A 12,268-nucleotide genomic window follows, 5' to 3' on the forward strand; every position below is an offset into this window, starting at 1 on the left:
TGTGTTTTAAAACTGTTCCAAGTCTGGAGAAAAGGCATATGCCTCCATTCATCTTTCTGGATAAGGAGCTGGTTTGTTCCTGGAGACCGGCTATGGGAGGCAGTTCTCCAAGCACAACAGCCGTTACCATTGCCGTAAGAGCAGGACTGTTACCTGCAGGAAACCTTCAACAAGATCCAGCCTGCACAGAAGGAGGGGTAGGGAGGGCCAGTAGACCTTCATCTGAGATCCTTGCAACTCTCTGCACCCACCCCCCATCTCAGCTGCATGCCGTTTTGCCCCAAATGGTTTTGGAAGATGCTAGAGTGCCCGGACTGTGGAGAGGCCTGAAGGGGGTGGCATGTCTCCCTGGGAAACAGTCACACAGCAGGTGCCCCAAGTGTAGCCTGAGTAGAACAGCTTAGAAGGCAGCTAGATGACCCCCAGCTGAGGCCCAGGTCAGTCTGTGGGCAGGATGGAACTTTCTGACCTGGGATGAAGCATCTGCACAGGCCGATGAGGCTGCTAGAAACCACTGGCTCTCCTCTGTGCAGGTGAATCTCCTCGCTTTCCCAGCTTCCCATGGAGTCTCCCTAAGCTTCTGTCCGAGTTCCCCCCTTTTCTAAGGACACCAGCTGTGCTGTGTTGGCACCCATCTTACTCTGACTCAGGTACCCCGAGAAGAGTGGGTGTGTGCTCTGACTCCAAAGTTGTTTGAGGAAGAGCATAGAGACACCCCGTGTGACTTAGAAGGGGCACATAGGATCCAAATGATTGGGGGTCAGGTCTCTGGGATTCTCCTCTGAGCAGGAAGGAGGGTGTCATGACGGCATGTGTTAGGGGCTGCCAGCATTCATCAAGTGACAAGGAACAGGGTATGTTCAGGATGGTGAGGGTCACCACGTGTCGCTGTACTGGTGGAGCCAAGTAATGCGTTTGCCCAAACAGCGGGCACAGCACTGACCTTGAACCTAACGGACACCACAGGTTCTGGGTGACGATGGTATGTAGCTTCATGGGCTGTTGCTTTATTTTCCCTGTCCTCTGGGGACAGGGCTCCTAGGACCATCTCTATATCTTCTAATTTTTGCAGCAAACCCAAAATAGCTCAAAAAGTAAGTCTTAGAAAACGCAGAGAGAACTGTTGGTGTTGCCTTTCTTTGGGATCAAGTATCTTACACATTGTAGTGTGTGGTGTGTCCCCCTCTCCCCCGGCTTTATGCAGTGTGCAAATCTGAGTATGCGTTCAGGGTATCTTGGGTGGGTGGGAACTTGTGGGAGCAAGTCACCAAGGAAAGGACACCCCATTTCTGGGCATTGGTGTGGCTTTGGGGGAATAAGAATTTACAGGAACACGGATATCAACTTAGTTTTCCTTCCCTCAACGCAGGTTATTAGGGGACCAGGCCAAGCTCTGAAGGGCCTGGTAGGGAGGGGGCGTCTCAGTTGTTTTGGGGGACAGGTCAGGGATTCTTCTTTCCAAAGAGGCTGCTGGGCTCTGAGTTTCTTTCCTGGTTAACCTCTCATGAGGGAAAACATCTTTGTTCTGACACAGCTACAAGTGTACAGTAAACAAGGCCAGCACTTTTATTAGATTGTAGGGAAAGCAGAGAAAGTGGGTTGGGGGTGGGGTGGCGAGGCTCTGCAGGGAGAGGGAGGGTGGTGTTGGGCCCAGTATCACTGTCTTCAGGAGCTGGGCTGTCATCCATGCTGAGAGAACTTGGCACCTCCCTCCAACGGGAGGCAGCTTAGCCGGCACCGCAGGCCAGGTACAGTGACGTCCCTCAGGGCTGCCCTCCTCCTGCCGAAGCGGCCCACGGGCCTGATCCCACGGCCTGTGTACCAGGCTGGATTGATGTCAGGGGCTGGACAGGAGAGAGCCAGAGCAGCATATGAGATGCGTGACACACAGGTGCAGTGTCCTCCACACAGAACCCCTAAACCGATGGAAACCTGGTCATCCGGCCATGTTGGCATCCAACTGGCCACAGCATGTCTGGGCGGTGGTGTGGCTTTGGGAAATTAATTTAGAGATATACCAGTAGCAAGATTCCCTTCCTGTCCCACTCTACCTCCCTTCCCCCACCCCCTCCCTGCCAGGTTCTTAAGGGACCCAGCCAAGATGGGTAGGGGCTAGGGGCATGGTGAGGAGAGGGAGACAGGACTGTTCTGGGGAGAGGCCCATTCAACAGGATCTTATTACCAAGAGTTTGTCCTCCAGACTAAAAACAAGGCAAGGTAACTTTGGCTTAGGAGATGGCCAAGCCTCATTCAGGTGCTGGACACTCAAGGCATCTAGGGGGAGTATGGAGGGGTGGGCAAGAGAGGCTGCCCACCACAAGCCAGGCACTTACTGCGCGTTTCCATGGAGTGCTGGTGGGCTCGGCTGGGAGCTCCTGGCAGGACCAAGGCTAAGAGCAGCAGGCAAAGGAGCCATGTCCTCAGAGCTGCCATGCTTCTGGCTTCCTCGATGATGCCCTGGAGATGGGATCTCACAGGAGAGGGTATAGCCTAGGGGCAGATGTGTAAGAGTAAGTTGTGTGCACAAAGCTGGGACCTTGGGTTGTGTGTGCAGATGTACATGTGTGTGTGGTACATGTATGTGCCTGTGAAGTACACAAATGCATGTGTTTGGTGCACATAGCTACATTTCTCAGGAGAGAGGTATGTGAACTGTGCAAAGCTGGCTGTCTTGGGACATTCTTGGGTCTGTCTGTCCATCTGTGTGAGGAGTCCGCAGGTAGACACTCAGGTCTTGGTGGGGAGCAGGTTTATGGGAAGGCCTGGGGCAGCGGAGGTGGCGGAACAATTTGCTCAACCTCAGAGTTAGTTAGGGTTTTGGGGGGAGTGTTGGGACCTCACTGCCCAGTCCTTCTCCACATATGGCCCAGGATCTCCTAACACTGAGAGCCAGACAGGCAATAGAGGACACTCAGCATCCTCCATCCCTAGTGAGTGCACACCCTGCAACCCCACAATAACCCAGAACTTCAGACCTAGTTTGCTGAGGTTTCAGAATGAGTCCGTGGCACCTGCCTCTCTTCACAGAGCCCTTTTGAGTGACAGAGGAGAGGGCTACTTCTGTGTATGGGAAGGGGTATACTGCTGGAGTACCCCTCTTGACCCCACCCCTGGTATTTCAGATCCCACTAGAAGATGCTCCAGAGCTTCATCTGAAGGCCCTTAACTGACCTTGACTTTCCAGCCCCTCCTTGCCCACACAGAAAGAGTTGTCTATTAGAGTTCTTTAAAATGTTCACTCCCTCCTCTTCACAGCACTGCTGGGGTGTCCCACACAGAACAGGGGAGCCCCAACTAGAGAGAGTGGAGGTGCTACCATGAACCACTGTAAAAGCTGCACCCACTCGGGCTGGGTGATGGATGCCCAGAATGCTAGTCGATCCTTGTTCCTGAGCCCCAGGAGCCCCCTTTCTGGAGCACTGTAGACTTGTCTGCCCAGTGCGCCTACTGGGCTCTGCTTGAGAGGGTGTCCCTCAGTGGGAAGTGTCCCTTGGTGGGACACTTAACCCGCCCTCCACCATGGACAGCCCTTGAGTGTGAGAGTCCCCACGAGGGTGTGTGATCCTGGACCACAGACCGTGGGTATCTCTCTCTCTGCTTGGTGCCCACACCTGGCTGCTCAGGAAGCCTGGCAGAGAAAAGCCTGGCAGAGGAGCTGGCAGGCACAGGAACACCTGCCCCTCTAGCACTACCGAGTTACTCACCTGCTGTCTCTTGAGTCTGGCGACAAGGCTGCCCGGGTGTGAGGGGAGGCCTGCCTGGCTGCTCACCTTTTATAGGCCCGCAAGGAGGCAATGGACGCCCCCCCGTTGGTCCCTTCCTTGAGATGGCGTCTTTGCTTATAGCCTGCCGTCCCCAACGGCGACTCCTCCCTCACCAAGACACGTCTTTTGCTTTCCTTTCTTTTTATCTTAAAAAAAAAAAAAAACTCTCATCAGCGGTGTGATTTGTTCCTTCCTGAATTATATAATTTCATTTGGGCCAAGTGGTTTTAAAACACATTAACCTCCCTTCTTCACGCTCGCCTTTGGGCAGACTACAGACTTACGTGTCCAGTCCACCTATCCTTTCAATGGGAGGCGGTCATCGAACGGGAAACGCCTGTTCTGAAGGCTCTTCCCCTCCTTTCCTGCCTCACCTGAGCCATGGCTTCCTGGAATGGTAGCCAGAAAGTCCCTCACACCCAGGTGGGTGCTTCCTACTTTGGTTGTCTTCTCAGCTTGCTTATCCTCACATGGGGTCTTTAGACACACTTCCTCTATTCCACCCTGAGTCTATGACTTAGAACACGCCAGGTTTAATTTTCATAAAAACAAAGAGAAGCCGGGTGTTGTGGCATACACCTGTAATTCCAGCACTCAGGAATGTGAAGCAGGAGGATGGCTATGAGTTCAAGACCAGCCTGACCCAGTAAAGCAAAACAAAAAATTGAAAGCCAAACAGAAAAGACTACTTTTGCTATAGAGCGTTTAAAGGTGGTGTGTGGCAGTGTTCTATCTATAATCCCAGCGCTGAGGTAGATGGAGTGGAGATGGACGGGTCTTGAAGGTCCTTGGCCAGTCAGCTTAGCCAAGCCAACAACCTTCAGGTTCAGTGACTCAAACAAAGACAGTGGAGTAATGATTAATAAAGACATCCGGCGTTGGTCTCTGGTCTCTTATGCACATGTGCACAGGGCCCCCACATAAATGTATACACAAAACTTCTAAAAACCAAGTTTATTTTTTCTGTAAAGGCAATTTACAGGCAATGAGAAAAAATTAGTGCCCTTAAAAAGAGAGTTAAGAACCCAGGTAATGTGCAAAGGCCATTGCTTTCACTTTGGGCATTGCTTTTGGTGAGTTCCCCGTGCCTTCCGGTAGATTCATCCTGCTTACAGGTGCTGAGCCTCATTCCTTTGACCATCATAGCCCGGGATTGCTAAATTACCTGGAGGTCTGTGCTGTTGAAAGTGACTATGTAATATTCCGTCATTTAACTTGGACCCGTCACCTCCACGACAATAGTTACAGGTTATATGAAGTATCATTTCAGTGCAGTAGAGCATTCTTGAAGGAACTCTGCATGAGACAAGACAAAGCAGGAGGACTATCCAGGATCATCATTTCCTGGCCACCACCAGACTTGTAGGAAAAGTATCAGGATGCCACTTCACCCTTTGGGGACTTGGTCAATGCAACATCTGTGATCTCAAGGCATGGCTGCATCTTCCTTGGAAGAGGGCTCTGGCCAGTGGACTCGTTGGGAGATATGGCAGGAGGTGGGTATGGTAAGGAACTCCAGAAGGAACATGGCATAGCCCAGAGGTTAAGGTCACAGGGAGCCTTAAACATTTGCTTGGTTCCATCTGTAGATAGCTTAGTTGCTGACAATGGTGATAGTCTGGCCTCTCACCTTGGTGAGAAGAGCCATGGTAGGGTATATTCGTGTCTTAGGGGTGGGTCATGTGGGAGATTTTCCTGGGTGCGTGCTCAGTTCTGGGTCCCAAGGGGATGGCTGTGAGACCTTGGGAGTGGGAGTAAGTGTCCTGAATATGAGTCTGGGTCTCTCCTCTCCTCTCCTCTCCTCTCCTCTCCTCTCCTCTCCTCTCCTCTCCTCTCCCCTCCCCTCCGCTTTCCCCCCCTCCCCCTCCCCCTCCCCCTCCCCCTCCCCTCCCCCTCCCTCCCTTCTTCCTCCTCCTCTCCTTTCCTCCTCCCTCCCCCACCCCCATCTCTTTGTCTGTCTTTCTCTGTGTTTGCATCTAGGATCATGTGTCCTCTTAGCAGAGTAGCTTTATGTATCAAAGTAAGGACAGAGTGTGCCTTTGAGAGTCTAAACGGGAGCCAGTAGGAAGGGTTGGGGGGCTGCACAACGACCCTGGTCTCAGCCCAGTCTCCTCCTCCTCCAGACTTGATGGCATCAGGCAAAAGGTTTGCAGAATCGGGAGGTGCTTTGGGTGGCTGGAGATGCTCCAAAGGCAGATGGCAAAGGGCAGAGGTAGTGTGGCCTGGGCTGCTCTTGCAGGTCTCCACAGAACCCCAGCTGCAGGCCTGGCCTGGGTACCTCAGAGCTGAGAAGGGGTTTCGTGGAGGGTTTGACCACAGAGAGCAGGCAACTTTCCCCACATCTTATTAACGTGCCATGGATCCCAGGACAGGGGAACCGAGCAAGGACTCTTGAACCAGCTTTGGGCACAGCAGAGGGATTTCCCATCCAGCACAACCCTGACCCTGGGTAGCAAATACTGAAGACGTACATGGTTCTAAAAATCTGCCCCCTGGGGTCTGGGATGGTGAGCTGTGGCTGTCAGACTGGAGGAACCACAGAGCTGTGGCTGAAGGGACCGTGACCCTGGGGCATTAGCTAGAGTTCTGAACAGTTGACAAAGTGAAGAGCAGGGGCGTGGGGAGAGGCAAGGCTGTGAGGTTGTGCCCCCACACTCCCTGAAGCTGGACTGCTTGTGTCCCTGAGCTGCAGGAGAAAGCTCTGTGCCCTTCCCCACACTCTGACTTCCCCACACTCCAGATGGATTTCTGCTCCTTGCAGTAAAGGGAGCCCCTTTGAACAGGACTCCATGGCCAGTGCCCTACCTCTTGATCTCCCTCTGGCTTTCAGCAGAACATTGAGGACCCCACTGTTTGGGGGTACACTGCAAAGTTTTGAGGTCTTTGAACTCTCGTGCTCTCTAGTGGGTCAGTGTCTCCCCAGTTCACACCCACCTAGAACTTTGGGAAACAGTCGTCTATTGGAATAGGGTCTTTGCAAGTGTATTGACTGAGGCGGGCATACTGGGTAAAGGTGACCCTACAGGCAACAAATGGTGTCCTGACAAGATGGCAGCAGTTCCGAACCATACAAGGCAAAGGGACATGAAGGTGAGGATGGGGGCTGAAGTCAAGGTGTACTGGGATGGCTGCCAACCCAGAAAGAGGAAGAGAAACCTACCCCTCAGAACTGCAAGTTCCACGGACACCTTGATTGGACTTTTGTCCTCGGACACTCAGGAGGGCACATTTCCTGTGGTCGCGATTGGCTTATATTGCTAGAAGGACACGGGAAACAAACATGGGACTTCTGAGATGTGGGTCTCTGAACGAGGGAAAGTTTCCTCTTTGAAGTTTATTCTCAGGGTACACTAGGATGCTGTGGCTCCGGTCTGCGTGTTCTCTGGACTCTGGAACTCGACGCAAGCTGGCAGGAAAGAGGCAGCCCTGGGAGTAGGAGACGGTCTCCCTGCACTGGGGTAAGTGCTGTGAAGAGCTGACTATATATAGTCATGAGCAAGACTGACTCCGATGCCCTTGGCTTTGGACAACCTGAATCCTTGATAAATTCCAAAGCCGTCATTTGTGGTGACCCAGAATCCTATGTTTAAAGTGTGAGCTGTCTAGAAAGCGAGGTCCCTAGGTAGTGCACCCCAAAAGCCTGTTGTTAGAGGCTTGTCTTCAATGTGGCACGGCAGTTGGGGGCTGTGGTGGTGGAAACTCCAGGGTGGGGGACAATGTTGTGGCTCCTGTCTGTGACCCACAAGGAAGCTTAAGAACAAGGTCTGCTCACTCTCCCATCATGCCCGCTTGTATCTGCCTCTCTCCCTCACAGTCAGAAATGTGAATACACTCAGGGGCTCCGCGGGACCCTCTCTTTCCATCACGTCTGGGAATGTGTCTCAACAAAGTCAAGGGACGGGGTTAGAGGGTCATAGCGAAAGGGTATCTGGGTGTCCCTCAGGCAGAGAGCATCATCTGGTGGGGGAATTCCATGAGTTTGTATCTTCCGGGTCAGAGGCTAGCAGGTGCCTTGACTCTGGTCAGTGGCCTGGCGATAGCCAGAAGTCTGAGAACCTGCTGTCTCACAAGTGGATCCACACAGGAAGTTCTTCTTATTTCTCACTGGGATGGTGACCAAAAGCAGCTGTGAGCATCAAGAAGTTCTGGGCCCACAGGGATGCGATGGTCATATGGAGGAGGCAGTGTGGGGCGCTTTGTGGTACTCTCTTGTGCCCATGAACCTCCCCTGCTAGGGCTGCTGGGCCATCACGGGTTTCTGCAGAGCACAAACACACATTCATTTAGGTGTGCACATGGCTTCGTGTGCAAAGTGTACACACAGATGTAAAAAAATACTTACAGTTATGTGACAGATACAGATGTGACAGAGAAACATACAAATATAGATGTTCTCACCGGTGAGGATCTAGACACAAACTTATGTATATGTATGTACACATTCATGCAACATGTTGGCACACACAGATATACACATCAGAATGTGCACATAGATATAATGTATGCATATACAGAAAGACATGTGATGTAATACAGACACACACATAGGCATGTATATTGACACCCATGTGGGCATGCAAAGACATATATACCAGCATGTACATGACACATGGGTACATACATAGACATAGACATAAACATAGACATAGACATAGACATAGGTGTGAATGAAGAAAAATGCATGTGGGTGTGACTACATATAGATCCAATCTCAGACATGTGAATGTGCTTGCATGTTCCTGGTTCTGTTTGTTCATGTGTGCACACGCTACTCAGTTGCTTGTGTTTGCTTTGCACCAGCCTTAGTTGGTCCCTTGCTTTTTTGTTTGTTCATTTGTTTTTGCCTTTTAAGACAGGGTCTTTTACATACATAGCCCTGGCTGCCCCGGAACTCACTATGTATAGCAGGCTGCTTTAGAACTCACAGACATCCATCTGACTCTGCCTCCTGAGTGCTGGGATTATAGGCGTGCACCTCCATGCCTGGCTTCCTTATTTTTTTCTGAAACTCTGTTTTCTCAGATATGAGTTTCCATCCACTGTGTCCATGGAAAGTATTTGAAAATCTAGAGCTTTTGAAGGCAGGGAGCTTAATTTGAAAGCCTATATAAAGGTTTAATTGGCAGGCATGGCCTTTAGGGATGACCAACTTTAGTTATGAGGGTCAGGCAGACTCATTCCTGGCTTCAGTGTGCAGTATAGGGCATCCCTGCCTTAATGTTCATTGCAGTGGACATGCAGACTCCTGCAAGGGTGAGGTCCCCAGCCTCACGAATGTCTTTCTACTGATTCTGCATCTCTACCTTGTGACACTCTGGCTTTTAAACAGGGAGTTCATGACCATGAAGGGCCATCTATGATCCACGTATCCCCCAGAAGGGCATACACAGTGAGAGAATGGATTGGGGTACTGGCTTCATTCTGTCTTTCTAAGAAGATGAGCTTGCAGGGTGTGGCAGATTCCCTGAGCCCCTATATGGAAGCTTTCTCTGGAGCTTGGCTGCAAGCCTGCATGGCTGCCGCCTCCACTCACTGTGGTTTCTGCCCCTGGCTGCAGTTCTGCCAGAGATGGGGAAGGGAATTTATAGATGCCCTGAGTAATGTTAGTCAGTCACTTTCTGCACATGAGTTTACAGAAAATTTACAGAGTTTACAAGGAACAGTGTGAGCAGAGGATTCCGGGACACAGAGATCATCTCTCCTGGAAAGGCCTCCAGGTCAAAGCACCTACACGGTGGCAGAAGAAGGGCTGGGGACTTGAGGGCTGCACCCCTCCCATCATGAGATGCTCACATGGACTTGATTAGGATTGGTGCTGGATGTAGAACTCAGCTAAAACTTGCTTGCTGAGCACACATTAAATTCTCAGTGACAGCAAAGAGCTAAATAGTACAGGGAGACCTGTCTGATGTGGGATGCCCTCCTGTATGCTGTGAATATGTTTTACTACTATTGGCTAATAAAGAAGCTGATTTGGCTAATAGCCATGCAGAATAGAGCCAGGTAAGAAACCCAAGCAAAGCATACAGAAAAAAAGAAGGCAGAGTCATAGAGATGCCAGCAGCAGCCAGGGAAGCAAGATGCCAGGTAACAAGCCACAAGCCTCATGGTAAAATATAGACTAATAGTAATGTGTTAATTTAAGTTGTAAGTGTTAGTTAATAATAAGCCTGAGCTAATAGGCCAAAAAATGTAATTAATATTAAGTCCCAGAGTGGTTATTTGGGAATTGATGGGCAGGAGTAAAACTTCTAGTTACATTTGTCCTTGGAGGAGGTTCCATTTGGGATCCAAGATATAGAGAGACAGTGTTGTCATGAGCTATGAGCATGCCACGTGGCCTGTGCACGAGGCTGTTATGAGGAACTGCATGCTGAGGACAATGGCTTAGACCAACCCTGAGGCTACGCATTGAAATATCTTTCCCCAGAAATTATTAATATTCAGCCTAGATAGCAGGTGGAGTCAGACATACATTTTAAATAAATACTTAGGCCATCCCAAGAGAACTGCAGCTATCCTGTGGTGTGGGTGACCAACTCCAGGGATGTGTGCATGCTGAAAAGACAGCCTGCCACCAAGCTACACCTTCAGCCCAAGGCAAACTTTGAAAAAGATAATAAATTTGGAACTCAGTCTTCTTGGACAAGGTTTAAAGAATTGAGCCAGGAAGATGTCTGCTCACCCTTGAAACTAGAAGGAAGTTGAGGTGAACCTTTTGGACAGTGCACTGGGTTGGTGAAATAGGGGTAAGGAGAGATATGGGGGACAAGGGTTGGCATAGCTTGGACGTAAGGTTTCCTTCAAGGTTCATATATTGGAGGTTTGGTCCCAGTGTGATGATGGACCTTGATGGGCGGGACTTAGTGGGAGCTCTGTAGGTTGTAGGGGTCATGCCTTTGGAAAGGATTAAAGACAGCCTCGCTAAAGCACAGGGTGGAGAGATGGCTCAGTGGTTAAGAGTGTTTCCTGCTCTTCCAGAGAACCCGAGTTTGGTTCTCAGCACACACATCCAGGTGGCTCACAACCAGCTGTAAACCCCACTCCAGAGGATCCAATGACCTTTTCTGCTGGTGCCCACACACATGGCACATACTGGCCTACACTCACACAGACACACACCCTCACATAGATACACATCTTTAAAAGTCTGCACCTGTGACTCCAGAATGATCCTCACTCTCCTGTCTGGTGAAACGATCTCTCACTGATTCCCACCCATTACAAGCGTCTGCTAAGCGGCGATGCTGGCATTATGTCCTTGAACTCTAGACTAACATAAAGCGTGTTTAGGCCTTGATTAGGGCACTTGTCACTGTCACCGTGAGTTTTTCCGGGATGAGGGCCACAATCTTGTCATTTGACAGGTCACAGTGGAACCACTGGGCATGCTCCTGACTCAGTGCCCAGGCTTAAGGTAGCTCAGTTGTTCTTATGTCCAGGGCTCGTTTCGCTGAACTGAGGGCCTCAGAGGTCAAATGAGGGTCTTTAGGGCCCACCCTCTGTATGCAGCAGCCCTACTGGGCCTGAGGGCTTGCCGGAGAGCAGCCTTGTAATTTCTGGATTGGCCCCTTTCCAGAGCTGAGCCTGCCCCTTGGGAACTGGGTGCTTAGTGATTCTGCCACTCTTTATTACTTGCTGTACTTGGATACTTTAAAGAAATGTGTTCAGTTCTTATGCAGATTGATGGTTACCTTCACCTGCCACCTCTCTTTCACTCTTGATTAAGGCATTAGCAAAACGTGAAGCTACAAGGTCACGTGGAGAAGAAAGGAGACATTACCGCAAAGATGTGTCTAGCTGTCCCTCTCTTCCCGTTAGGGTTCCTCTGTGTCAGTGAGCCACGGTACACTGATTTCCGATCGAAAGAACCACCATCTATGCCTTTGGGGAAAAAGAGAGGAGGCGCTTAATCAACCAAAGACCAATCCAAATGAGGTCTTCTCTACCTCAGACACTGGACAACGGTGTTGACAGCCTCTGCTAGGAGGGTTCACACTGGGACACACTTGGCAAGAAGCACTCAGTGGTTGTGTGGTTGTGTGAATACCAGTTCAGAGGCTTCTACCTCTTTTAAAGAGTCAGGGCTGCTAAGAAAGGAGGCAGGGCCAGCAAGAAAAGGGTGGGGCTAGTGACCAGGAGGTGGGGCCAGCAGGAAAGAAAGGGGTCAGTGAGGAAGGAGGTGGGGCCAAAGCTTTTAGGTTGCTGGAAATGGAGTTTGTGTCCTTTTCCTCTGTGGCTCTGGAAGAATAACAGGGACTTAGGACACTTAGGTCAGGGGCACGCTTATCTTCTGCTATGTGGTTTTGTGACAGGACAAGGGACCTGAGGGGTGCTGGGACTCCGATCTCAGAGCGGAGGTCTTTTAGGCCTGTGGCTGCAGAGTTGAGGGCCTTGGCCTCCAGCCTTAACCAACTGCTTGTGTTTAGGTGGGGGGAGTGGACTTTCATGGCTCAGGTGGGAATTTCTTGACTGCGGGAAGTGGGGCCGGCTCACAGTACTCC

General features: G+C 50.7%; 2 protein-coding genes across 5 annotated transcripts in view; both read right to left on the bottom strand.

The window, feature by feature from the left end:
* Positions 1-1,680: 1,680 nt before the first annotated feature.
* On the bottom strand, positions 1,681-3,894 carry Prlh (prolactin releasing hormone). The gene is made up of 3 exons (XM_038338375.1): positions 3,771-3,894; positions 2,334-2,490; positions 1,681-1,844 (listed from the first exon to the last, which is right to left on the bottom strand). Exons 2-3 carry the CDS (start codon positions 2,431-2,433, stop codon positions 1,681-1,683), a joined length of 264 nt encoding a protein of 87 aa, XP_038194303.1. The 5' UTR covers positions 2,434-2,490; positions 3,771-3,894.
* A 3,165-nt stretch (positions 3,895-7,059) lies between these two features.
* Mlph (melanophilin) overlaps positions 7,060-12,268 on the bottom strand; it is a 41,257-nt gene continuing 36,048 nt past the window's right edge. For all 4 annotated transcript variants that reach the window (XM_038338530.1, XM_038338527.1, XM_038338529.1 and 1 more), the window contains exons 15-16: positions 11,548-11,648; positions 7,060-8,022 (exon numbers count right to left, since the gene is read on the bottom strand). In XM_038338530.1, coding sequence (XP_038194458.1) covers positions 7,996-8,022; positions 11,548-11,648 — 128 coding nt within the window. In that variant the 3' untranslated portion in view covers positions 7,060-7,995. The remainder of the gene's footprint in view (positions 8,023-11,547; positions 11,649-12,268) is intronic.

Source organism: Arvicola amphibius, chromosome 8 (assembly GCF_903992535.2).
Source record: "Arvicola amphibius chromosome 8, mArvAmp1.2, whole genome shotgun sequence".
Lineage (NCBI taxonomy): Eukaryota > Metazoa > Chordata > Mammalia > Rodentia > Cricetidae > Arvicola > Arvicola amphibius.

Bases quoted from the DNA above. Each gene is read 5' to 3' on its own strand.
- Prlh (XM_038338375.1), bottom strand. From the start codon at position 2,433: ATGGCAGCTCTGAGGACATGGCTCCTTTGCCTGCTGCTCTTAGCCTTG. The intron at 1,845-2,333 runs GTAAGTGCCTGG...TCTCCTGTCCAG, and splicing joins GCACTCCATGGAAACGCGCA to CCCCTGACATCAATCCAGCC.